The sequence below is a fragment of the Heliconius melpomene genome, chromosome 17 (assembly GCF_056956725.1).
Source record: "Heliconius melpomene rosina isolate 202511_hmr_F chromosome 17, ASM5695672v1, whole genome shotgun sequence".
Taxonomy (NCBI): domain Eukaryota; kingdom Metazoa; phylum Arthropoda; class Insecta; order Lepidoptera; family Nymphalidae; genus Heliconius; species Heliconius melpomene.
In genome coordinates, this window is record NC_140405.1 from 7054359 (window position 1) to 7080693 (window position 26335).

Consider the following 26335-nt stretch of genomic DNA (forward strand, 5'->3'; position numbering starts at 1 on the left):
AAGATATTTAGTTTTTTTACAAAATGTTTCACAAGAATTCAAATTTTGAACAAAATAATTATTTTAAAGGAAAATTGAAGGAAAAAAATGTCCAATAAACATTAGCATTATGTTAAAAACTTAGACAAACTTTTTATATCGTCAATAGTTTCCGAGATTAAACGTAGAAAGTTTAAGAATTTCGATTTGAGACGCATGCGCGTGACGCACGCACCACCCCTTAAGGCTTACGACCGCCTCCCTCAACAAACATTACCTGAAAATTGAACCTTTTGCTCTGAAACACAAAGCGTTACAGTGCGGTGATTCATCATTTAACAAAAGTTTGGAATCGACATGATCCTTCAGTTCTAAACCAGTCATTATGTTCACGTAGGAAGAATTAAATTTTCGTAGCCGTATTTTCTCAGAATTCATGATTTATTATGTTTTCTCTTTCCAAGGGAAATACATTGTAAATGAAACTCAATTTCAAAGTTGATAGAGTACATTTTTCTCCACACGTTTAGTACTAACAGGATATTTTACGAGTAAGGAGCGCAGTGTTCAGTCGGCTACGAGCCTCGGCGTAGCGCGGATAAGTTACTACGTCCGCGCCGTAGCGCGCCCGTAACTTACTTCGTAGCACTTTAAACAGAAGCGAACCGCATGTGCTACGGTTTGTCGTGTTTTCTTATATTACATTTAAGTACTTCCTTTAGGGATTTCTCGATTTTTACTGGTTCATATTACATGTATTGGTTAAAACAGATATTCTAAAATTAGTTAAGAATTTACAAAATAGTTTTGTTTTTTTAATTATGACATGCATTTCTTTGATTAAAAAGTGGTCTAAGTTACTGAAATAAAAAAATATATATATCTTAGTTAAAAAAACAAGAAGAGTCTTTCTTTTAAAATTAAAAGTAGCATAAATTTTAACTAAGTGAAAGAACAACATTTTTATCCTAACAATTGGCGTTAAAAATTAAAGTCACGTATACATGAAAGATTTATTGGTAGCATAATGAATTTTCCTGTTTGAATTAAAAGCAATTGTGTAAATGTGTCTTATAATAAATGAGAGTGAATGTAAATCGTAGCGAGCGTGGCGGACGGTGGGCGCGGGCGAGCGGCGATCTCCGCATATTTGCCGTTTCCTCGACATTCTCCAAGTTAATTAAAGCCCATTTGTACACTGTCTTAAGAAATATAATTTATGGAATAGAAATTTATTATTTGACGCCTTTAAAATGTTAAAATGAAGGGAATTTCGTTTTGAACATTCTTTAATATTCCCCTTTTCTTGTTTTGTAATAAAAGTAATCACTTGTTTCTTAGAGATATTAGTTTATATGGTCATCAAATAAATCTTTCTATTAGAAGGTTACTATTGATAAACAAGGGCTTCTACTCCACCTCCTTGACGATTCCAAATAAGCCCGCCTCAATCTTTCGCCCCGCCTACTGTCAGGAGGTAAATAAGTATTACATATATACTATTATATATATTTTATAACCTAAATTTATTTTCTATAGACCACTTAACATTATGTAACAGCTGTCAAATAAACAAGCAATTTTCATATAAAGTTTATTTCAATTAATTATGATGGAAAATGAAATATCGAAAACATATATATCGAATCGAATTATATACATACATATATAATAGAACAAGAAAATCTTTAGATTTCGTACGTAAATAATACCTCTAACGAAGGAACAATACTAACGAATAGAGTCAACAGCGAGTGAAACTTTTACAGCTAAGAAGTTCAAACTATGTGTACAGTGTCTGGAGAACAGTGAGTTCTAACAAGCCGCCATCCAAACTTGTTAAACGTGTCCAAGCGGCGGCGAGCGCATAAGTCTGTGGGCTCGGTCAGTCACTGGACTCTACTTGCAAAGTATCGTGGTTGGGGAACTAACCGGACGTTCTGTATAGACTTGTCCCCTTATGAATATATATACTGAAATTGTATAACATCTGTAGTTAATAGCAATGGAGACTAATTCCCTTGGCCGTAATCGACAGACACCTACAGCAAGAAACCATATAGTGTATACAGACCATAAAGGAAGAAAGTAAGTATTATATTATAAGTCTAAAAATTAATTATATCAATTAATTGAAGAAGTTATTTAAACTAAACAAATGGATGCTATTATTTCTCTCAATTTAGTTTAACAAGCAAGTTACAGTCAAAGGTTCGTTGAACCGCGGAACTCAATGGCCGTGAATTTTGTAATCTTCATTAATTTAAGACAGTCACTGAGAAAATACTTATTCGTGTTTCCGGGCTTCACTGAGTGAATTTGTGTTAGCTATGATACACTTTGTGTATATTACTTTTATTTATTACTTTCTAATAGTGTTTTTATTTGTTTTAGTATATTTTTTTGTTATTATGAAATGCGTGTCGATACGATTAAATTATTATATGGATGTAATAATTAACAGTAAAATTCAAAACATATTATCGTAAAGAGGTATATTGTATTTACTGTAATAATAAAATTAATATTCCAATTAAAATTTTTATAAAGTCTACTTATTATTCGTTTTCTATTTATATTTTTTTAGTGGCTAGGACTACATTTTATTTATTATATACAGCATATTGTACATGCATTTATTGGAACTAAAATTTGAGTTAACAGTCGATAAAATTAGCAATTATGTTAGCTACAATTACGTCACAGTTCACACAGTTCAATTCTCTAATCCCAGATACGATCATGTTAAATTTTATTTAAATTAAAGTATAAATGTTTTACAACTATAATTTAGCGATAAAATTATTAAATTGCTATACTTTTAAAATTAGCTATGCTTTTTATAAAAGCATAGAAACAAATAAAATAACATATATTTTTATGTATAATTGTACATAAATCTAACATAATTTGACAATAGATTCTAACAAAAGTTTCAACGAGTGGTCAAAAATAACGAATTGCAAAGCCACAATTCAGTTTTAAGGATGTATACATCTATACATTTGCCTAATCCAACATTTATATTTTAACATAACATTTTATTTTACAATTTATCAAATTTGAACCCTTAGTTATCGTTAAAGAACGAGTGTTATTAAAACTCCCAATTGCATTACGACATGGCGAGGTTACGGCAAGGTTTATATTTATTTTAAGCACCGTCTCAGGTGAGTATTGCTTTCTTATTTCTTGTTATCGTAGTTAAATTAAATTTGTAGACGTGTAGTGTGTGAGCTCCGCGTACGTTGGTGCAATCCAGACGAAATAGAAGTGGATGATTAAACGGATAGTTCAGTAAAAAATCTGAAACATTTCTCAAAAAAAGAGTAATTGATCATCAATATTATATGTAATTATACATTTTGTCAGGAAGTGAGAACTTACAATACAAATAACAGAAAACACGAAAACTCAAAATTATAGGTATTTCATAAAAAAAAACATAACCAACCTATATTTGTAGTTCATTTCATACAAAAAAAAAACTTAAGTTTTTAAGTAGTTCTTAAATTGAGCCCGAATAAAACACATTTACCGGTTTTTTATATAAGTTATTTGTATAATATTATTGTTATGTTTCATTTAAACCTGTTCAGTAATTTTTGCGTGAAAGTCCAACAAACATCCATCCTCACAAACTTTCATCTTTTTAGTGTTAGTAGGATAGGATTATGGAGTACCTTAAAGCTAAAGTAATGTCTAATCTAATATTGTCTAACTAGACTGGACTAGCTTCTCGGTTTTATTCTTTCACTATGACGCATATAGCCATATATTTTCTACATTATATAAATGTTTAAATAGAGATTTGAAAATAAATTTAAGAATATTCAAATCTACTAACTATTTAATAACTTTCGTAATAATTTTTATATTTTTTTATTTTCATTTCATTAAGCTTTTAAAATAATGCGAGGACACCAGGTTCATGCTATGAAAATATTGTATAGTCTTCGGATCCTAAGATGCGAGTAAGCTTAAAAGTAATTTAACACCGAGAAGGTGGTCAAACTAGCTTTGTAAGATTATCTTATATTGGTTAATAAACAGACCTAGATCAAAGCTAACGATAGCGTATTAAAAATATAGTTTTTATATATTTTTGAGTAGAATTGTTTAGGAATTTATTTCTACTTTTATTGAAATACTTATATAATTGTTAGTTTACTATTTGGTTTCTTAGAAATATTAATCGTTTCTAAAAATATTATAATAGAAAGAATAAACTTATTGTGTTTTTTTTAAGCAAGCTATTATAATAATATTTGAATTTAAACATTAAGCAAAATACTTCTTGAAATGAGAACATGCGATAATACTAGTGAAACTTCAGATTTACTTACGGCTATTAATCTAAGCGAGTACTGGATTGCATTGTTTATTTAACTGGATAAATTTACCATAACGGCGCCTTGCACTACTTAAGGAACAAGGAAAAGTTGTTTGCTGTGAAGGTATACTGGTATATATACTAAAACATTTAGTACAAATTTAATATCATATATGATAAAATTACAATTTATCAATATTTTATTAAGTATTTAATGAGATTTTTGATTCTATTCTTGCATAATTTTTATTCTCAATGTTACAAGCAATAATTATTTATATCTGTTTGTATAAAAATAAGAAAATAGCTTATGCTAAAAGTAGTAAAATAAGTCTAACACAAGGTTGTCGCTAGCGCCGGCTCTCAGGCCTAGTGTAGTGTGTGTGTGTGCAGCACAGGACAGCCGAGTTACTTGTACAGTTTCCGTTAGTCACATTTTCGCTACAAGGTATTCACATTTCGAGGACGGGAAAGTTGGCGTTATCGTGTTTAAAATAGAACGAAACACACATCTAACTTTCTGATGCAAAATGGACACGCCAGTAAGACGAATGAAAGTGGATAATTTAGTTTTGTGTAAGATGAATTTATATTTATAAAGACGTAATTCTATCATAGATAAATACGTTTTAGTTAAAATATGTTTCAAGATATTAATAATAAATACATTAGAAAAAATTTACTTTATACTTTAGAGTAGTATGACATAATTATAAGGAGTTGATTTATTTATTAAATTAATTACAATAAAATAGCACCCTATAAAATATTTTTATCGTATATTTATAAAAGTATATTACATATTGCTAAGCAAAACTAATAAGACTGTACAATATTTAAAATTATCCACATAAGCAGCAAACTTTATTTATTTTTTTGTTTGTCGGTCGTAACACGTTCTAAAGTTAGTTCGCTCGGAGTGTATAAGTAAGTGTAAGTGTACAAATTGATTTATTGAAGTTAAGCGGGTTCCCGAGTTGCGCCAGAGTACGCAGGCCTTTGCATTACACAGATAAAGTGGAAATAAAAAAGAAACTTCACAAACAGAAATCCTCTTGTCGCGAGATTTACGAGCTGACGCACCTTCAGCGCAAATAAGTTATGTAAATTTTATGTGTTGTTCAGAAACATCGGTTGAAACAACACTATATGAGTGGGGAACATGGAGGTTAATAAATAAATTTTACTGCCATATCAAAATTTAAATCAATTAAATCAGTTTTACGTTGTAACCCGCACACAGCAGGGTAGGCAGAGGGAACCTAATGTTAGGACACTCCGTTCTCCACTTTCCGTCGAATTTTAGAGGCATTGCGTGTTGAGTGGTGAAACTCAAGGCTGAGCTTTGCGTCGATACCAGAGCGAAGATATGAAAATATAAATTTATATAAATATCTCGTTTCTTCGTCCATATCGTCACTGGCCTCACTTATTGCCATATTGATTAGTGGATATAGGCTAAGTATAATGGGTGAACGACTAATGTTACTGTTCAATTTACGCCGAATGAACTTCAAGAAAAGTTTTAGTGAAGCCAACAATTTTCTTAATGAAACCTGAAATAATGGGATCGAGTAATTGTAAAGCTTTCAATCATAATTATAGAAAGTCACGCAAACAAAAATGTATACATTTTAAAATTAAACTTTGATTTTGTATATGAAATACTTGCTAATATCCAATATTTTTTTCCGAATACCTTTGAAAGAGCAATAACAAATTTTTTAATCAGTTAATCTATTTGGTATGCATTTAATTAGTAGTTTTTTTTCTACTTAGTGCCCCATTTTCCGATAAATTCTGGAGGCATTTCATATGGAGTAGCGGAACTAAACGCCGTGCTTTTCCTTGAGACCAGTGCGAAAAAATGAAAATATAAATAAAAAAAAACAAGGAAAATATTTAAAACGAATTATTAGATTAAAAAAAAAACTGATGCTGTAACGTCAATATAAAATAAAAGGGCGACGTTGACACTACACTGACATATTTATTCGTAGCATTAAAATTCAGTAAATGCAAGCACAATTTAAACGCTATTTTCCACCCAAATTTCTGTTTGTCAATTAAAATATTTGAAATCACCGAAATCATTTCAGTGGCGGTTAATTTGATTACTCGGAAATCTCCACAAGGGCAATGTAGTGTTGTTGATATGGAATATTTACTGCTAATTACTTTAAGATTGGAGCAAACAGAAGCATTAACATAAAGATAATCCGCTATAAAAAATATATACCAAATATTTTTTTTATTTATATATTTATATGCACGTAGATAAATGCCAGGTCGATTAATACTTTCATACTAATTTTATTTATTTTACAAATAACAGAAGACCCAGGACAAACACTTGATAGTTTAAATTCAAAATAAATTTAAAATAATAATAATAATCCATACTTATATTATAAATTCGAAAGTAACTCTGTCTGTCTGTCTGTCTGTCTGTCTTTTACACAATCAGGGCCAAACCGCTAATTTAATTGTGATAAAATACTCACATAGAGATACTTGAGGGTCCCGGGATGAACATAGGATACTTTTTTTTTCTCATATTTGTAATATTTTCGTTATATACCAATATATTAAAATATTTAATTTGACAAGGAATTTATTCCGCCATGTTAATAACAATCGTCGCTACGCGTTGCTAAGCAACGGCTTGCAAAGTTTGCTGTTTTAAGAAAACGTCACCCAAAGTGAGTTTGCTTAATGCATACATGGCGCGCGCCGATATAGATTTGTATACATTAACAAAAATTAGATGATTTCTATAATTTGATATTCATCCTTATGAAAATAAATATAATAGTCACTTTTAGCATTTCATCTAGATGGAAATTATAGTTTACTTTATAACATTCTAATAAATAATTAAGATGTGACTGATTCCAAATGAGCTAGCCTTCGGGCGGCATAGTATGAGTATGACCGACGCGAACGGGCAGATAGATGACTTTGATGGTTTTGTAAATTTTTATAGATTTTCGAATTACTATTATTTTTTATGTAATTATTTGCTGCTTATAATTAATTTATCTCAGTTCGGTTATCTATACCGATGTTTTACACTTAAAATATCGTAATTTTAATCATTTGAGATTTTATTTAATATTGTTCGCAAAAAATAATTATTATTTAATATAGAAAAATGTTTAGTACGCGCGCACAGCAAACTTTAGGTTTTTTTTTCTAATATTAAGAATTTCCTTTAGTTACTTTTACTTCTTTTGTTTGTTCATTTCGGTTACTCAAATATTTTTTCTAATAATAAATCTCCACTTATTATTATTTTTTAACTTATTTTAATTATTTAGGCTTATATTTTCGCGGGCGTAGCCGCGTCCGGGCCCACTAGTGTAGAAATATAATGACTGTAACCACTTACCTGAAAATTTCAATTTTCATACGGAAAATTGTTGCTGACTTCGAGTGCTGATTGTTGGTGGAACTAACCAAATTACTATATCGACTTAGATATTGCAACTATATAAACTTTTGATATAGCTATAGTGAAAATGTCAGGAAGAAAGTATAAGATAGCACTTAATACACTTCGTACACTTTACGCTACACTTTCTATATAACACTTTACACTTATACACACTTATCCACGTTTCAGCAGTGACACTGATTTTAAATACTTAAACACCATTATAATTTAACACCTTACGAGAGGCAGAATAATGACATACTGACAGCTGACTCAATCCATCAAAAACTGCACTTAATACGGCCATTCCCACCTCTTTTATAATTTATAATGTGGGTATTATTATTTTACTATTTTGTAAATTGCCAATGTAGGGTACATTGGCAATTCTTTACACTACATTATAATCGGCTTCACGCTGTATGTCGTACATAGCTGGGTAGGCAGAGGGAACCTAGTTATTATTATAAAATACATAACAACAATAAAATGTTTTTCAACTTCAATCTATACTCTATACTAATATAATAAAGCGGAAGAGTTTGTTTGTTTGTTTGTTTGTTTGTTTGTCTTTGGATCTACTGGTCCGATTTACTATGTTTTGGGCTATAGGCTATATAATATTACATTACACATATGTACTAATAAATTAAAATACTTTCTAATTTGACATGCAATTTATTCTGCCATGTTAATAACAACCGTCATTGCTAAGCACCGGTTTGCAAAGTTTCTTTGTTGTTCTAAGAAAACGTCACCCAAAATGAACTTATATTTTGATATTCATCCTTATAAAAATAAATATATTAAAATAATATTTCATAAATATTCTTATAGTTCAAGCAGGCGTAGCCACGTCCGGTTCCACTAGTTTAGTACATAAAAGCAAAATGATTCAATACGTTTGACAGTTGATTTCAGTCCGAACATGGCAATTTATACTGCGCGTCACGTGCCCACTCACTGCGGCTTGTTTGTGGAGTGACAATGCTAACGTACCTACCCGCTGTTAAGTTCAAAGCCGTTTATTAATTATTTTAAAAAAAAATTGTATTAAATTAGCTTATTTTTTGTTACTTTATAGAATACTAGCGGCCCGTTCGCGGTTGCGCCCGCGTGAACTATGTTATTATTAATTTCTGTCTCCATGACTCCGTCCTAGTGACGTCTATGCAAAATTTGAGACTCCTAGCATTTGTAGTAACGAAGTTTCGTACAAACTTTCGACCCCAAAAACAACCCCTTAGAAGTCGAATACTGCAAATTCCCGTATTAGCGAGCACCTATATCCTATAAATAACTCCTATGCAAAATTTGAGATTTCTAGCACATGTAGTTTCTGCGATTTCGTGATGAGTTTTACTTTTTAGACCTTTCGATTTTATATATATAGATAAAGAAAAACATTCCCAATTAAATGTAAATTGTGTCAATATTAAAAAACATGGACTTCTATATACGTTATATTTATTTATTCATATTTTTTTTGGTAAAAAAAAATCAATAAAATGAGTTGAATCTTGTGAAAAGAGGATGATGACAGTATAACTCGTATCTACGTTGATCTCGTGTCTATGGACCAATTATATTAAGGAAATTTTGAACTATTATAATATTTTATTTTTTTGTAATATTTTGTTTCTAGTATCTTGTACATAAAAGTAAAATTGAAGGGTCTGTCTATGATTTCAAAATAATTAAAAAATAATGATTTCAAAATAAATAAAAGTGCGTATAACAAAACAGAAACAAAATATATTAAAATTTTTGTCTGCCTGTTTATCTGTTTGTCCGGACTATCTGAACTGATTGTTATGGAACTAACATTGAAAATTAGAGGGGTTGGTGGGAACAATATATAGGCTATTTTTAATCCCGAAATTCTCGCGGGGACGGAATGTGCGTTTGCCGTGCGCGGCTGTCTTATGGACTACCTGAATAAATGATAAATAACTAAACACTTTTTTTAAAATACCAATAAAGTACCAAATCACTTACATTATATAATTATTACTTTGCATTACGATATAGATAACCATACTAAAATAAATAATATTTTTTCTTAAATACATCCAATTCCTATTCGTATATAGTTTAATTGGACGAAATGAAGTGAATAGAAGAAATTTTTCGGAAGTTGACTGTCAGTTCGACTATTTGTCCACGCTTATCTAGAACTACTGGAGGAATTTAAGATAACGTAGAATATCCAGTCCCTTAGATCACAAGAAAGATTAAACTTCTAAGTAAACGCAATCAAAAGCGTCAAAGCAATTATGCATCATTTTGGTCGCGTATTGGATATATTTCTTCTTTTTACCTAGAGTTATGAAATTTGGAAAAGAGTAAGAACTCTATAGAATAGAATATCTGAAAATTGGAAATTTATAGGTATTTCAAAGAATAAAATTATTACAAGCTTTGACTTTTGAAGCAGTCGTTTAGCATGGACACAAGCGCGCAACTGTAAGCGTAATGATGGGTTCCATACCCACTATTTCAGGTAATCAGCAATACAATCATATTAAAAATAATTCATTCGAAGCCAGTACAGCTCTCCCATGCTTAGGGCTCTTAGCTCTCCCATGCCCATCTCCCATAGGGTCATCCTTTATAATACATTTATAAAAGTATTTTTGGATGATTCATTAGGTATTCAATTAAAACTTTCCTAAGCTTAATGCTTACCCTAGTATAACATTTTATTAGATGCACCGACTATGTTTTATGACAAATATGACTGCTCGCCGCAACCAACGTTGAATAAATTTTATATTTTGTTATACTAACCGTTATTTATTATGACGTGTTACAACTTATGTAAATTAATATTTGTTACGTGGACTAAAAATGCATATGCATACTATATATGTATGTAAAGTTTAATTTCACGCTGTATCCCGTACAGAGGGAACCTGGGAGCTTAGTGTTAAGACACACCGTTTCTATAAAAACAATTCTGTTCCCCACTTTCCGCCGAATTCTTGAGGCATAGTGTAGGCACCAGAGCCAAGAAATGAAAATACTCAATATTTCATTTCCTAAAGTGAGAATCAAACCCACAACCCACCGTCTCAGCCGTCAACCGCGTGTGCTATTGCGCCATAACTGGCCTCAAAAATATTTATGTATATAAAGTATATAGGCATATATTTTATACGTAAAAGAACAATTCGTGATTTTCTTGTTTTTTGGAAACAGATTTATCGGATACGATCACGGATCAGTTGTCAGTGTTCCACTGAAAGCCCTAGAGACGAGATTTTGTATCGCCTGAATAATTTACACGCACTTTACTTACTCGGAATCTAAGAATGTACGTGTTAAAGGTGAAAAAGAAAACGCTTTTTTATTTCTTAAGTTATACCTACTCGACCTACCTCAGTTAAAGAAAATATTAAGCAGTGGATGCAATTAAAACTTAAATATGACGACTTTCTTTAAACCAGTTCTTAAATTCAAAGGAATTAATGTGTGTTAATTTATTCTTAGTTAAAGCTTAGTACGTAAGAACTAACGTAAAAACTAACTACGTAAGTAAATTATTCTAAATATTTTAAGCACGATTTTGCCAAAAAGTTAATTAAAAATCACATTTTTTTTTTAAATCAATTTCATGAAAAGCGAACGTGGTGTTTATATTTGGGTTAAAATAATTTAAAATAAAAATTAATTCCTATTTCATAGGAAGCAAAGCTTCGAACGCGCAAAAGTGACTAAGTTGTCGTTGCTGACTTTATGAGTGGGTAACTTTTGCTCCAACTAAGTTCTAGTGCTGTAAGTAAAGTGTCTGCGGCAAACTTGCCTTCGCGAATTACTTCCACGCGATTTCACGATCTCACTACGATCAGTTAAACTCTCGCATCTGTTCTTATAAAACGAGGAGATCTTTCATTTTACATCTGTTCGAGAATTCCATTGTAATCTTAGACAAATATTTAACAAATTCAAGTATTTATCTAATATTATAATAAATAAATATTATAAATAAATGGTTCAAATAACTTAAATAATTCACAGTTAAAATTCATCAGGCTTTAATTAATGGAATTCCGAGGGAAGTTTAAACACGTCTCATTAATTCGTAATGCTATTATGTTCTGGTCTTTTACAAATGTCAGTAACAGTTAAATGAAATTCACATTTTGCTATTTACTATTTATTTTTAACACTTTAATAGTTATATTTTAACTATATGGCTCGGTCGGTTAGTACACGCCCAAATACCGATGTGGTAACATGTTTCACCGCTGGAACTAAATTAATGAAACGCCATTACTCCTTTTAACAACATTATTTTACAACATAACTAATTTGATGCAAGCACTTTTGTCCGTAATAAACGCAATTAATATGAAAATTGGCACATATATATGAAATTTTGATTTATATTTCATACTCCTCTTTCAGCTATATATCACGATGGTTGAATGTATAAGCGAGGGATAAGCGTTTCAGGCACCACAATATTAATATTATATTAATAATAGACAGTATCTTGAGGTATGTTGTTGTGGATTCGATCCCAACTCAAGGATATTAAATTTCTTTGCTCTAGTATCGAAGAAAAGCGCATCGTTGGCGTAATCCGCAATGCCTCCAGAGTTCAGCGGAAAGTAGGGAACCTAACACACTGGGTTCCCTCTGTCTTCTCTGTCACAAGCGGGATACAGCGTGAATTCTACATTTTGTCCAGTATAGGCATACCAATACACAATTGTTAAAGAGATTCGCGTAAATTGAAAGATCGCGAAGGCTGTAGACAAGCGCTCCCGTTAGACGTAAGCGTTGTTTTATGGTCGTCGTGACGCCAACAAACTTCGGCAACTGCTTTATGATCCTAATTTATAAGTGAGAGGCGTCTGAGTATTTACGACTCTTTCGGAAGCTTTCCCGCGAGTGCGTTCATTTCGATTGCCTTTGCATGAACGTTATTTCTTCTTTGAAAAGAATTGAATTATTTCCTCAATTTTTAATCTAATGTAAAAATGTTTTGTTTGAATATTATTTATTAGATACTTTATAAATAACATGTATTGTGGTTTTTTGTATATTTCTAAGTATTTACATATATTTTTATTAAATTTTAATTTTTAAACGTAAATGATATTTTTGTTACTTTAATTTCTAATTTGTAACGTCTTCCATCAAATATGTAAAAACAACTTAAATATGTAAAAAGAACTGTCCTCGTGGTCAGTCGTGGCGCAGGGGCTTAAAATGTGACTGTTCGTGGGTTCGATCACACTCGAGGAAATGAAATGAAAATATTTATTTAAATGTATATTTTCATTTGTGCGCTCTGGTGTCCAGGCAAAGCGCGCAATGCCTTCAAAATTCGGCGGAAAGAGGGGAACGGAGTGTCTGACCATTTGGTTACCCCCTACCCTGCTGTGTGTGAGATACAGGGTGAAGCTGATTTTTTTTAATTTTGTGTATTTTTAAAATATTTTGAAACAATGTTTAGGTTTACTTTGTACAAAAAAAAAGTAAAAAACACTTATAAAAACGTATTACAAATAATGACGTAGAATGTATTACAGATAATGTGAAACAATAATCATATATTTATGTAAGAATGGCCTCAGATAATAAGATTTTTTACATTTACAAATTGTTATTCGTATTAATAATTGACTATTAAATAAATAATGAAAAATAATAATTTTATATTTTAATTAAATAAATATTAATACAGCGTTTAAATTTAACAGGTAACCGAAGTTCGAGTTTTAACACACAGCTTCATGTTGACTGATTTACAATTTGTGAGAGCTTTATGAAATTTTGCAAGCATAAATTAATTTTCAATTTGCCTTTGACGTTTCGCTGAGCCTGCCCGACATGTCTCTCAGGCTAGGTATTAACCGGGACATGACGCCCTGCGCCTATTTCTATCCATATCTCCCTATACCGGTTTGCCTTGTGTCATACAAGTTATGAGAAACTTAATTGAAATACTAGACATTCACTATCTAACGATATTTCTTTAAGTTTTGCTGAAAATTGACAACTTTATTCACATTTTGTATTGGTATACTGATTAAGTTAATTCGTCGTTTTTATATCTATTAATTTTATTGAAAAAGAAATAAATACCACACAGAATAATAAAAACCGGTGTGTGAAAATTGATTCTTTAGTAATAAAAAAATATATAGCAATATTTAAATATCAGAACAAGAACGCTTAATGCAAATAAGCGAGCTATAGTTGCAAGAAATCAGATAATGGTTAAAATATAGTACGCAAAAACTATAATTATTTTGTTTAAATATTAGGTAAATAGCATTATTAAATGAAATTTCTACATAAATAAAAATATTCTCCAAATGACGAACGAGACCGAGGCGAGAATATTAGTAATAGTGAGTGAGTGCCTTCTCCGTATTATTACGATATATAGCTAAGCTGTGTGGTCAATGAGCTAAGGTAAGTTAGGCAAATACCGGTAGCTTTGATTCGTATATAAAATATAAGTATAATGATCATCTCATTAAGATAAAACTATGAGTTTCGGGAATTTAAAAAGATGAGAAATATTTTTATATTGATCTTCAACAAAAAAGTTTATACTTTTTTAGATATTTCAAATTATAATCGGAATACAGTTTTAAGTCTGTTTGTTTTTTAATCGACTTCTGCAAAAAGGAGGTTATCAATTCGAATGTATTTTTTTTTTATGTTTGTTATTATTACCTCATAACTTTTAACTGGGTGAACCGATTTTGATATTTTTTTTATTTGAAAGGTATAGCTTCCCGAATGGTCCCATTTTTTTTGGTCCATGTCTGACAATGGTATCCATGAGAAAATCACGTAAGTCTTAAATTTGCATTAGGCATGTGCGCGACTAATAGACGAATAACTCAATGTCGCGCCAACCGATTTTGATGATTCTTTTTATTTGAAAGGATACACTTCAAGGATAATTTTGTGAAAGTTTGGTTAGGTTCCGATTATGGAATCCGGAGAAAATTGAGAAAGTTTGTTTTTTTTGGTAAAAAATTGATTATACTGTAATAGTTACAAGCAAAAACTTTTTAAATTGATGTCAGAAGTGAGATTCCTGATGGTTGCATTTCTTTTCAACCAACCTCAAAAAAGAGGATGTTCTCATTTTCAACCAACTTCAAAGAACGGAGATTCCCAATTCGCCCGAATACTTTTTATGTATGTTCTTGTTAATATACCAAAATGTAACTTTGCACAAAAATAATACCTTAAATGAAGTTTTACATAGGACAATCACAACCACTCGTTGAGATCCACTACCACCACCATCACCCGCAGCCCGCAGCTATGCTTTCAACATGAAAACACTGACGCGAACATTGCGAATTCATTTAGCTAAGATAATTTTGCATATGTTATAAAGAAGACGTATCTCTACTACATTCTTTGATTTTGTATCTCTTCAATTTAGAGTTATATATTAAGAAAAAAACTATTCTTTAAGTTACTAATATTTAAAACAACCGCATTTATGATTTTGTTGCTCAAAGTACCTCCAATTAGCGTATATGAGAGCAAACGGTAAGAGTAAATAAAATCAATTATCGAACTGAAAGCACTAATATAATTTGCATTCCATTAAAAGAAAGCTTGAAAGGTCCAAATTGAAAAGTAAATATCGAAAGTTGAAAAGTTTTAATTTTTTTCACTCTAAAGTTGGACAGCCGAGACTGTTATAACGTATGAATTCAGTACGAAATATAGTGCTGCCATCGCGTCTTGTATGAAATGCAACATGCAAAACCCATTGAGAGTGATGTCTGAGTCGTGCCACGTTTACCATAAAGATAAAGTACGTAAGCGTTTTGAGCGACGATTGATATAGTATATTCGTAGAGCCATTCTATAACAGTTCTTCGATGATGGATGTTTTAGTGTTATATTTGTATTTTTTGTCAATTTTTTTTATTGTCACGTTAAAAACTATTTTTGTATTGATGGGAAAGTATCAATAATTAGAAAAGTATCGTTAAAATATCTAATTGTTATTTTGACCCCTCTTACGAAGTAAACATTATTGTTGTAATACTATTTTTTTTGCTATAGTAAAATAATAAACTACTAAAGTATCTTTGAAATATAGAGTTAAATTTTTTAATTATGGCATTTCGAACGCACCAGTTGAGCACAAAATCACTTCGCCAATTGTTAGTGTTGTATGGAGAAAACACGGTTTGTGGGAAAAAAGATAAAATTACACAATAGGAGAATGCTAATAAAAACCGTCTTTACAAACTGTTAACAAAAGTAGTTATAGTAGATGTAAACGAATAGCTAAATTGGCTTGTGCTTAGACAATATCCTACATATAGCATTTGAAATACTAATGTCAACATATTTTTACGATTCAATAAATTAATGTAGACATTTTTCTATGTTTTTAAAGTATTATTATTCACACTTAGGAAAGAAAAAATACTTTTTAGAAACCCCTTGGAAAACGTCCAAGACGCGCGGGTTTACATTCCGCTACGTTAAAATTTTTACACGTTTCTAAACAAAATATATTAATATAGACTATACGCAAGTATATTTATTTAAAATATAATATTTCCGCTTTGACTTACAAACGCTATCGATTTTTACCAGCTAACGAATGTAAAATCATAAGTTGCTTGTAGAGATCAGGCAGGCATCATGTGTCACTTGTATGGAATTCACAGTGCAAAGTGCTACGTTATTCAACTTAATGGCTATTAGTTTGGTTCGTTAGTGGAATATTGCTAACGAATGCGCAGCGGCCGCGCATTCCGGCGGCGGTGAAACGCTCAATTAGCACACACACTCGCTACTCGACTATTCTACCTCCACTTTCATATAAAACGTCACTAATTTCACGCAATGTAAGTACTTACAAATGACAATGACGACGCTGAAGTTGTTACGTTGACTGATATTTTTTAGCTGCAGAGGGAACCTGGGAACCTAAGAGACTCCTTTCCGCTAAAATACGAAGATTCTTCAACTCAACGAAGCGCTTTGCTTCGTTGCCAAAATGAGGAAAATGAAAATATTAAATATTTCATTTCTTGAAGTGGCAATCGAACCCACAACCTATCGCGTTACAGTCACACGCTTGTGCCTGGGCTCCATTAATATTGAACGAATTTAATATTTTTATAGATAAAATAGTATTTGAAAAATATATAAAAAACATGTAAATGCTTAACAATATTTTAAGGTGAAAGAATGATGATACCCTATTAGAAAATATCAGTATAGCTGCTCAGTTGCTATGATGGGAATGATTAATATGGCTCATTTGCGGCACGCGCCTCCCTCCAGGACGTTACGGGCTACGGGCTACGGCCACGGTTCCCAGCTACGTTGCGATGCTACGTGCCACTACGTACATCGTTTACGCTTCCGCGCGGAAAATTTATTAGATCCCACCCCATTTATACTGTTTATCTCTATTATATATTTAATGTCATTTTTTTTCTTGATTTTTTAAAGTCATTTATACTAATTATTGGTGCATCTTTGAAATATAATGCTTTTTATATAAAATACTCGTTTGAGCGTGGTATTTATATATGTATGTAGATAGAGCATATTGCAGAAGTTAGGTTTTAATCTAGGTCTTTGTGTATTCTAATAAGTCTACTGCCCTTTATACAGATACACTGTATACAAAGAATTCTACGTTTTACATCCAAGTACGTAGTTTCTATAAGCGATATAAGAAAAAAATGGTACTCCTTGCGAGCTATAATGTGATGAATCTTATAATTATATTTTACTTTATATGACTGGCTCAAATGGTGATTATTGATTAAATTGGAAAGACGAGAGACTTGTAAGTAAGCGATATTATTGTTGTAATTGGTTTCTAATGCCACCTAAACCCCCTAAACGTGTTGGAAGACTGGACCCGGAGATAAAGTGCACCCGCTTGCCGAGTGCCTGTTATTTTTCTTTTAAAAATAGTTAACAATATAGAAAATATTTATATTGCGAGAGTAGCTAGTAAAATATTGAAACATATCATAATTATTAAAGCTTATTATTAATTATAGATATTATTTGGTTAACTGTTAGAAAATATAGAAATAATAAAGAAAAATTGCATCTTAAATAAATGAATTGAGTTATTATTTCAGAATTAATCAAGAATCAGAGTTCATTTAAGATTTTTGAAATCTCTATTCTCCGGGAATATGTGGGATCCCATACTGCACTTTATTTTATGATATCTCCAAAGAGAATATATTTTAATATACCCAAATGGGAATTAAATAGCATCATATATACAAACAAGGCACATTGCAATTGTGTACTACCCTGTATAATAATTATATAATTAATATTTATTAAACAGTTTCACGCGCAAGTTCATTTGCATAGACTATACTATTTTACACTACACTATACACTATACTATTTTTATTCTTACAATTAACGAGCGGCCCTCTTGCGGCTTCGCCCGCTTTTACTACTGGATTATTCATATAATGTATGTTTGCAAAGCACATAAGATAATGTGAAAATTAATTAAACCCTAATACAACCCGCATTTTCGTAGTTTCAATAAGGGTTTTCCAATTGTTTTACACAGCAAGGATTTTTTAGTAGGTACCGTAATTTTTAATCTGTGCTACTAATCTTTTCAAGTACTTATTAACTTATATTTAAATGACTATTTTTAGATAGTTTAATGACTATTTTTGAACGGAAGAAATTATAAACAAAAATCTACCTACTAATAACTACTACAAAAAATATGAAACCAAATATATCGCGCTGAAATAATACATTCAACTCCAATTATCCAATACATGCAAACGCATCTAAATCTTCGTTGCTATAGAGGCAGGCGGGTTTTCTTTTTTCGAGCTTGTGGTTAATGCTGAAGAGGGTATTCTGTCCCTGATGAAAAGCAAGCACTACGTGGCTGCCTGTGAGGAAAATTAAATAGAATGCATCGGCCGGGAATCGAACCCGGGCCGCCCGCGTGGCAGGCGAGCATTCTACCACTGAACCACCGATGCGTGTAAGGTAGGCGGGCGCGGCGGACGAATGGCGAGTGGCGAGCCGTTTTGCAGCAAGGATTTTTTGATATTGTAACAACTTCTAAAGTACTTATTAAAATGAAAAACAGTAAAAGACAGTTTTGATCTACATTAAATGGCCAACGTAACTAATGTACTTATTTATATGCTGAGAGTAAGGGATAAGTGAAACTTGAGTAACATACAGCTGATGTGTCAACGGCGGAATGTGTCAACAATTAAATGCGTTTTTCTGTAAAACTATTTCCCAATTTCGAAATATTGTAAAAAGCAAATTTTATCTTTGTTTAACGTAGAAAATTAATAAAGTATTTTAAAGGATAAGGATTAATACCATTATGGAAAAATATGACTCACAATAAAAAAAATATTGAAATTATTATTTTTAGACAGAAAAATGATCACTACACGTTATTCGTAAAAGATACGAATATGCCGTCGCGGACTTTTTTGTAGATCTTATTAAGAGGAACAATACTCCAGTACATTTTTTTCATGTAGTACTTACCATTAAAGCAGCGCATGCGCGAAAGTGTCTCAACGGGTAGGACTTTATACATATTTATCGTATTTTTGTTAATTTACATAAGAATGTATAAATAATAAACTATATATAAACCTTCTACGAAAAATACTCGACCTAATGGTGAAAATCTCATCAAAATCCGTTGGGTGGTTTAGAAGAAGAAGAGTTAGAAACAACAGACAGACACGAAAAGCGACTTTGTTTTATAAGATATAGGATGACGGTTCTGCGTAAAGTTAAAACATATAAAGTTTTTTATTTTTAAAGATGTAATGATGAATATTACACCGCTAGAAATCAACGCGTCAAGTTTTATTTCTCTTCGCCAAGTAGTTTGTGGACTGTGTGATATCTGTATCTATGTATGCCACTGTTGATATCGGAAAAAAATTATACGTATATATAGAAAAATAATGGTTACTATCTTTATTATCCAGTTTTAGTAAGAAAAAGCGCACCGGGCTCTATCACTATGCACTTTTAGATACTTTTAGCTGCTTATGAAAAAAAAATGAAAACGTCCACTAAAATAAATATAAAAATAATTTAAAATCACCTACTAAAGTTTGCAACATATTTCTCCTTATACATATCCGCCTTAGCCCACTTGATATGCAAGCGATGGGGACAACACATCTTTACATGTTGCGGTAAGAGCACGAGTTAGAATTTTTCATCGTGCAATGCTCCAGTCGTGTTTAAATCCTACAAAATTTATGACCCCTCTCGTTGGCGACCACTTTTAGAATCACTTGGCAGTTCCCTGTGCATCATTGTATGGGACGTGGGTGCCTTTTGATTACCTTCGTATATGACATAGTTGGGTGTTCGACCGGTGAAACATTTCCTCATACCTTTTGTAACCCCCTATTGTGCATGAATGAGATATTTGTTTTCATCTATACTGACGTCTTGTACTGTCCGTACAAATCGTATTAACTTTTATTTTTGAAATATTTGTATAAATATATACAAAAACAGTATAAACTACATGACAATAGTACTTAACATTTTAATTATGAAGTATATTTTTTTAATTGAAACTCTGATTTTAAAATATGATTTTTATATATTTAGCTTTATGTCATTCCAATCTTCCAACTTTCATTTGGAAAAATAATCAAATATTTTTAAATTACATATTCGCCAATATAGATAAGCTGTACATTTTATTATTTTAAATTTTTTGAGTCGGTTTCAGTTAAACAAGCTTCATGAAGCAGTTCAGGCAGTTTTTATTATTATCTTTACTTTAAAACAATATTTATGATTTTTTAAAAGATTTTATATAGTTTTAGATTCAGTTTATAATTTTGTTATAAATTAACTTTATCAAATATGCAAAAAATGGAGAAATGAGTGACATATTTTTCCAGTTCCAGTAGTTCCAGTAGAGCGCACGATATCTAAAAAAATAAATATTAAAATTTATGCAAACATACCGTAAAAATATCGAATTTAACAAGACTATAAAGCCAATCTATGAATATGAAAGTGCAGTTACATTCGCTTCGGAAGTAAAAACATCGTGTTTTAACGCCAATAATACGCACGGGACCGCGCTCGCCCCCGCTGCACTGCGCCGCTCTGCACGCCATACAAATATAAATTCCAAATATGAATCTGCATTCACCTTATGCAGGTTTATTTTTAAAGGTTTAGCTAGCTAGGGCAATTTATTTTGAGCCGCTATCATTATGCTGTTTTGTATGATGTATGAAAATGTTTTGTCCATATTTATGTAATGAGAGAGTACAAATCTTATATGTATACTTCAAACTAAAATTTAAAATTATAAAGTACATTGTAGTTTTTTTTAAGAAAAAAATAAATTAATGTCTAAATAGTAAATATTATGTATAATTAAACAAGTGGTAAGATGGTCTTTACACATATTACCAATTTTTTAATTATACATAATATTTATTATTTAGACCATATTATGTTCAAGAGTTGTTGTCATTTAAGAGAATATATTAGGTAAAGTTATATATTTTGCTATTTTATTATTAATAATTGATACAACTAGTACTGTATCTAAACCACAACGTGATCTGAAAGTAATTGCAATCGTTGTAATTTTTGAAAAACAAGATTTTTGATTTTGACATTTTTGATACCTATGAAAATGATAATGAAACTTAAAGTTTTATTTAAAAAAATACTTAGGAAAATAATAACTCTATGGTGGGTATAATGATTTAAAAATAAACTACGTCGCGTGACCAACTCGTGTTACGTAGACGGGTGGACTGATGCGGAGACTACAATTTTTACTCGTATTTTATTGAACGGAACCACATTAGCAAGTTTACCTGTGTTTAAAACTTGTAAATTAGCTACTAATGTCGTCCAGCTTTATCGGAAAAACAAACTTTCCTTTTATACAAAATGAATTTATTTTATATTACAATGTAGTAATTCAGATTATTTATACATTATATCTTGTGTACATACCTTCGATTGATATAAGTGTATTTCTTTTCTACTTTGCGATTGTATTCGGATAATTCGAAATGTATGGTTTTAATTAAAAAAAAATGTAATGTGTGAACTACTACGTTAAAAATTATTATTATGATTATTCTATATTTATTAGCAAAGTTATGATTACCAGGCACTGAATTGTGGTAATTGTGGTAGCGCCAATATAATACTAATAAAATAACATATTTTTATATGTATGCACAAAAACCACGGAGACTTTTCAAAAGTAAATGCTGTTGAAATAACGAATATGTAAGATACATGTAAAACATTTGTGTAGTATAAAGCTGAATTCACTGCGATCAGTAGGACTAGAGGAAATAAAGTTATGATTTATGCAAGTGAAATGTGTTTCAAACAACGTTCCAACGGCAGATCTTCACTGTGAAATGAAAATCTCTAATATCAATGTGAGCTCGGTGGCGCCAATTTTATTCTTTATTTCAAATTGTTTAGTAGAGCACGGCTTTAATATTATTTCACACAAATGCCCTGAAACTCAATAATTTACATTAATTATAATTCTGTAGAAGAGATTAAACTAAATCAAGAATTGCATTTATCTCTATCATTTGAACTGCATTTATCTTAGCAGAGGCTTACTTTAATTATTTTTAATAAATTCTATATCTTAAAATGCCAAATTTAATACTAAAACACATATAAAGCACTCATAGCAAAAATATATTTCTTTTAACATCAAAATAAAACATCTTCATGAAAGTTTAAAATGAAAATCCATTATATCGATAAAGAGTAATGAAACGTCGTGATTTTTAAAGCAATATTTTTCTTTCAGGATCCCTTACGCTGACAAGATCACCCCGGAGCCGATCCTCAACAACAATGCGGGCCGAGACACAAAGGCGGACTCGATCAGGAACAGTTATAATAGCCAATTCAAAGTTGGCATTTACGGTTGGCGTAAGAAATGTCTCTACATTCTTGTCATGGCTCTCATGCTTATGATGATTGTCAATCTCGCGCTGACGCTATGGATTCTGAAAGTTTTGGATTTCAATTCGGTAAATTACTTATTGTAACTTTTAAATATATATTTTTTATACAATATATCATATATTGTTCATAATGTATATATTAGTATATGTAAATAATAGCATAATTATGTCTATTTTAAAATAATACGAATTTGGCCATAAAGTTCACCGCGGCACTATATTTTTACTGCTTAGACATTAACTTAGCAAGTTGAGAGAGTAACTAAAGTAACAGCTTACTAAAGTTTGCTTTATAAGTAAAATCTATGTTAATGTGAAACCTTAAATATATCAAAATATACAGAATAACGTGCTTCTATTAAAGTTTAAGAATAGATAAGACTGCAAACATTCAGAGTTGTCTTTTTTATTTATAGCAATATCTAAGAATATATTTATTATGCAGGAAGGTATGGGCCAGCTTCGTATCGTTCCTGGAGGCTTACAGTTGTTGGGACAGGCGCTCGTATTAGATTCCCTTTTTGCATCCAGCATCAAGTCACGACGTGGCCAACCTATATCTATAGAATCATCAAGAAACTTTACTGTTTCTACCCGAGATGCGCAAGGAATGATGAAAAGCAGATTATTCTTAGGCAAGTATAATAATATTATTTTTTATAAATGTAAACAATAAAAAGGAATGCTAGCTTAGTTGCTGAGAGCCACTTAATATTTAAAAATCAGCTACACGCTATGTTCCGCACACAACAGGGTAGGTACAGGGAACCTAGTGTTAAGACACTCCGTTCCCTACTTTTCGTCAAATTCTGGGGGCAGAAGCAGAGTTCCGGCACATAAAATAAATTTTTTTTGCAATGCCGCTTTAACATATGTATATTTTAATGCATGGCGTGGCGTTGGGTGCCGTTATTTATCACATAATATCTCGAAACCGGGCGAAAAATAGTTGTTCAATATAGTGACGTAGTTAATTTAATAATTAATAGTTTGTGTTTAGGCCACGACCGCTTAGAAGCCAATGTAGCCCGGCTTGATATCCGCGACGCTAGAGGTGTTCTCCTCTTGGGAGCTGGTCAAGATGCAGTGACGATTGGAGCAGAAAACCTCATCGTCGCTAGCCCTGCTGGAGCTACTTTCAACACAGCAGTGCAATCACCTCTTATTAAGGCACCACCTTCTAAACAATTGATGTAAGTAAATCTTATTTCGTTGAAATATAGTAAGTTACTATGTAGAACTTTTCTTTTCTTATTAATTTATTCTGAATGTCTGTTTTATAATTTCGCATTTATAATATCAGAGTTAGCTTATTAAATATAGGGACCCCGTGAACCTTAAGAATAATTTTGAAATAACTTTATATTAGAGTACTATTTATTTGTAATGACCTTAACGTTGTTAGGCTGGAATCGCCAACCAGGTCATTAGAAATGCATGCAGCGCAGAGCATCTCAATGGAGTCGCGCGCTGGAGACATCAGCGCCAGCTGTCTGTCCACCTTCCGCCTCCGCTCCGTCGCCGGCTCGGTAAGCGCTGACTCGGGGATACCTACTCGTGTGCCACACGAATAAAACTATATTTTATTGCTCTATGTTGTTGAATAATGTATGTTTTATACATTTTATTGATTCGTAGATAAAAATACTTAATACATGTTGATATTGCTTCACTCATACATGTTTATTATTTTTAATCTATTGATTTTTTGTTTATCTTATTTAAGAAAACGACTTTACATATTTCTATTTTGTTTTTGTTTTTGATAACATATAAGTACATAAATAATATAGTAATTTTACACATTTTTAGATACGATTGGATGCTCCTAGTATATTCATGCCTAAATTGAAGTCAGCGTTGCCGTTGCCGCCTTCAGCCCCGCACGGACACGATCCCCACCATTCGAACATTTACCAGTTATGCGCATGCGCTAACGGTAAATTATTTCTCGCGCCTCCACACGGCGTGTGCGCAGCCAGGGAAGAGAGCTTAATATGCCGATGATGCATTGCTTTAGGTTTACATGTAAGATTGTAGAATACTATACATAATTATACTATATATCAACGTGAATATCGATGTTCTTATACTGTTTTTTTTTAATAAATGCTTCGTAGAATTATTACAAGATAGTAATGTTACTTTAATATTTAATTTACTATATTTTAAATTTACAGTCGAATTTACGTATAAAGATAATGGTTATCATTTTAAACTATCGATCTTATTATTTTCTTGAATCAATAAATTCTGACATCACAAAATACAAAGTAATTATTAATTATGTTAAAAAATGCTAAATTAAAATTGCGAGATATATTTCAGTACTAATTGTTTAGCATCGGTCTTAAAATAATTTGAAGTAATTATTTTTGGTCTCTCAAAGAAATATTTAATTAAATAATAAATAATTATGTTTTATGTAGAAATTGCCGCAAGCAGTTATTTATTCAAATATTATATAACCTTTATCATATTCGACTTACAACGACTTAAAGTATATCAGATTTACATATGAATAAAGACTAGTGCCTTTTTGGAGTCGCAATTAGGTTAACGAACGGATAAAGAGTAAAATTTCGGAATGTGTGGCATGGAATTGTTTCATTAGTACATTTAATGCGATGTTGTGATAGACCTTAGGTAGAATAGTTCTTTAGAATTTTATATTCTTTAAATAATTTTCAAACAATCCCTTAAAAAATTATTTATCAATTATAGCAAGTCAATTAACATATTCCAATTTCTTGTTAAAATTTATAAATAGCGTTTGTATATATTAAATTTTTTTTTGTCAAAGTAATCTATTTATTTTAAATAATAATTGGGAGAGTCAATTCTAAAAAGATTTTACTAAGAAATACATTGATTATATTATTAACTTTTGATACATTATGTTTTTTCACATAGATCAATATGGAAAAATATTGTGTAACGTATTAGGTATTATATTTGTTAACTGTTTTAATTATTCTAGTTGAAATTTCAGTTTTTTCAAAAGCTGTTTTTGCCATACATCAAAATATATAATAATTGTAGAAATGCATTCTAAATAATTAATAAGCCATAGATAAAAGAGATAATTCAATTTTATTGTAAATCTTCAAGCATAATCCTATGTAGAAAATATTTAATTCCAATTTCGATGCTTCTAAGACAATGTATACTAATCATTTATTTATCAAAATATATTTAATATCCAAAAAATATAATTTTAACATATTTTTCAACAATATATAAACAAGTATGAGTAGAATTCTTTAATTATGAAAAACAAAGCTATACCCATGTTGCGTATAACCCAAATGTATTTAATGTATGACAATTGTTGATAATATTGTAAATATTCTATAGTGTGGTAGGAATATAACAGTGACTAGATATGAAAATAAAATTATTGTGACAGATAACAACGTTGTGTTCATTAATTTCCTTAAGAATTAAGAAGAAGAGTTAAGAGAAGAATTAAGAATTAATATTTAAACAAGTAGAGACTCATTTTGTCGGGGGTATAAAATATGCACAAATTTCATAATTGAGTCATATCTGCAAACCGCAAACACTTAATTGTGTTATAAACGAACT

General features: G+C 31.0%; 1 protein-coding gene across 3 annotated transcripts; it reads left to right on the top strand.

The window, feature by feature from the left end:
* The first annotated feature begins 557 nt into the window (after positions 1–557).
* LOC146530062 (delta-sarcoglycan-like) lies at positions 558–26157 on the top strand. Of its 3 annotated transcripts, none has more exons than XM_085200978.1 (7): positions 558–658; positions 1749–2067; positions 22588–22813; positions 23193–23382; positions 23748–23940; positions 24153–24276; positions 24560–26157. In XM_085200978.1, exons 2-7 carry the CDS (start codon positions 1985–1987, stop codon positions 24752–24754), a joined length of 1011 nt encoding a protein of 336 aa, XP_085057104.1. In that variant the 5' UTR covers positions 558–658; positions 1749–1984; the 3' UTR covers positions 24755–26157. The 3 variants fall into 3 exon arrangements, with proteins under 3 accessions (XP_085057104.1, XP_085057103.1, XP_085057102.1); XM_085200977.1 differs by having other exon boundaries at positions 564–658; positions 1672–2067; XM_085200976.1 differs by lacking the exon at positions 558–658 and having other exon boundaries at positions 1557–2067.
* The last annotated feature ends 178 nt before the right edge of the window (positions 26158–26335 follow it).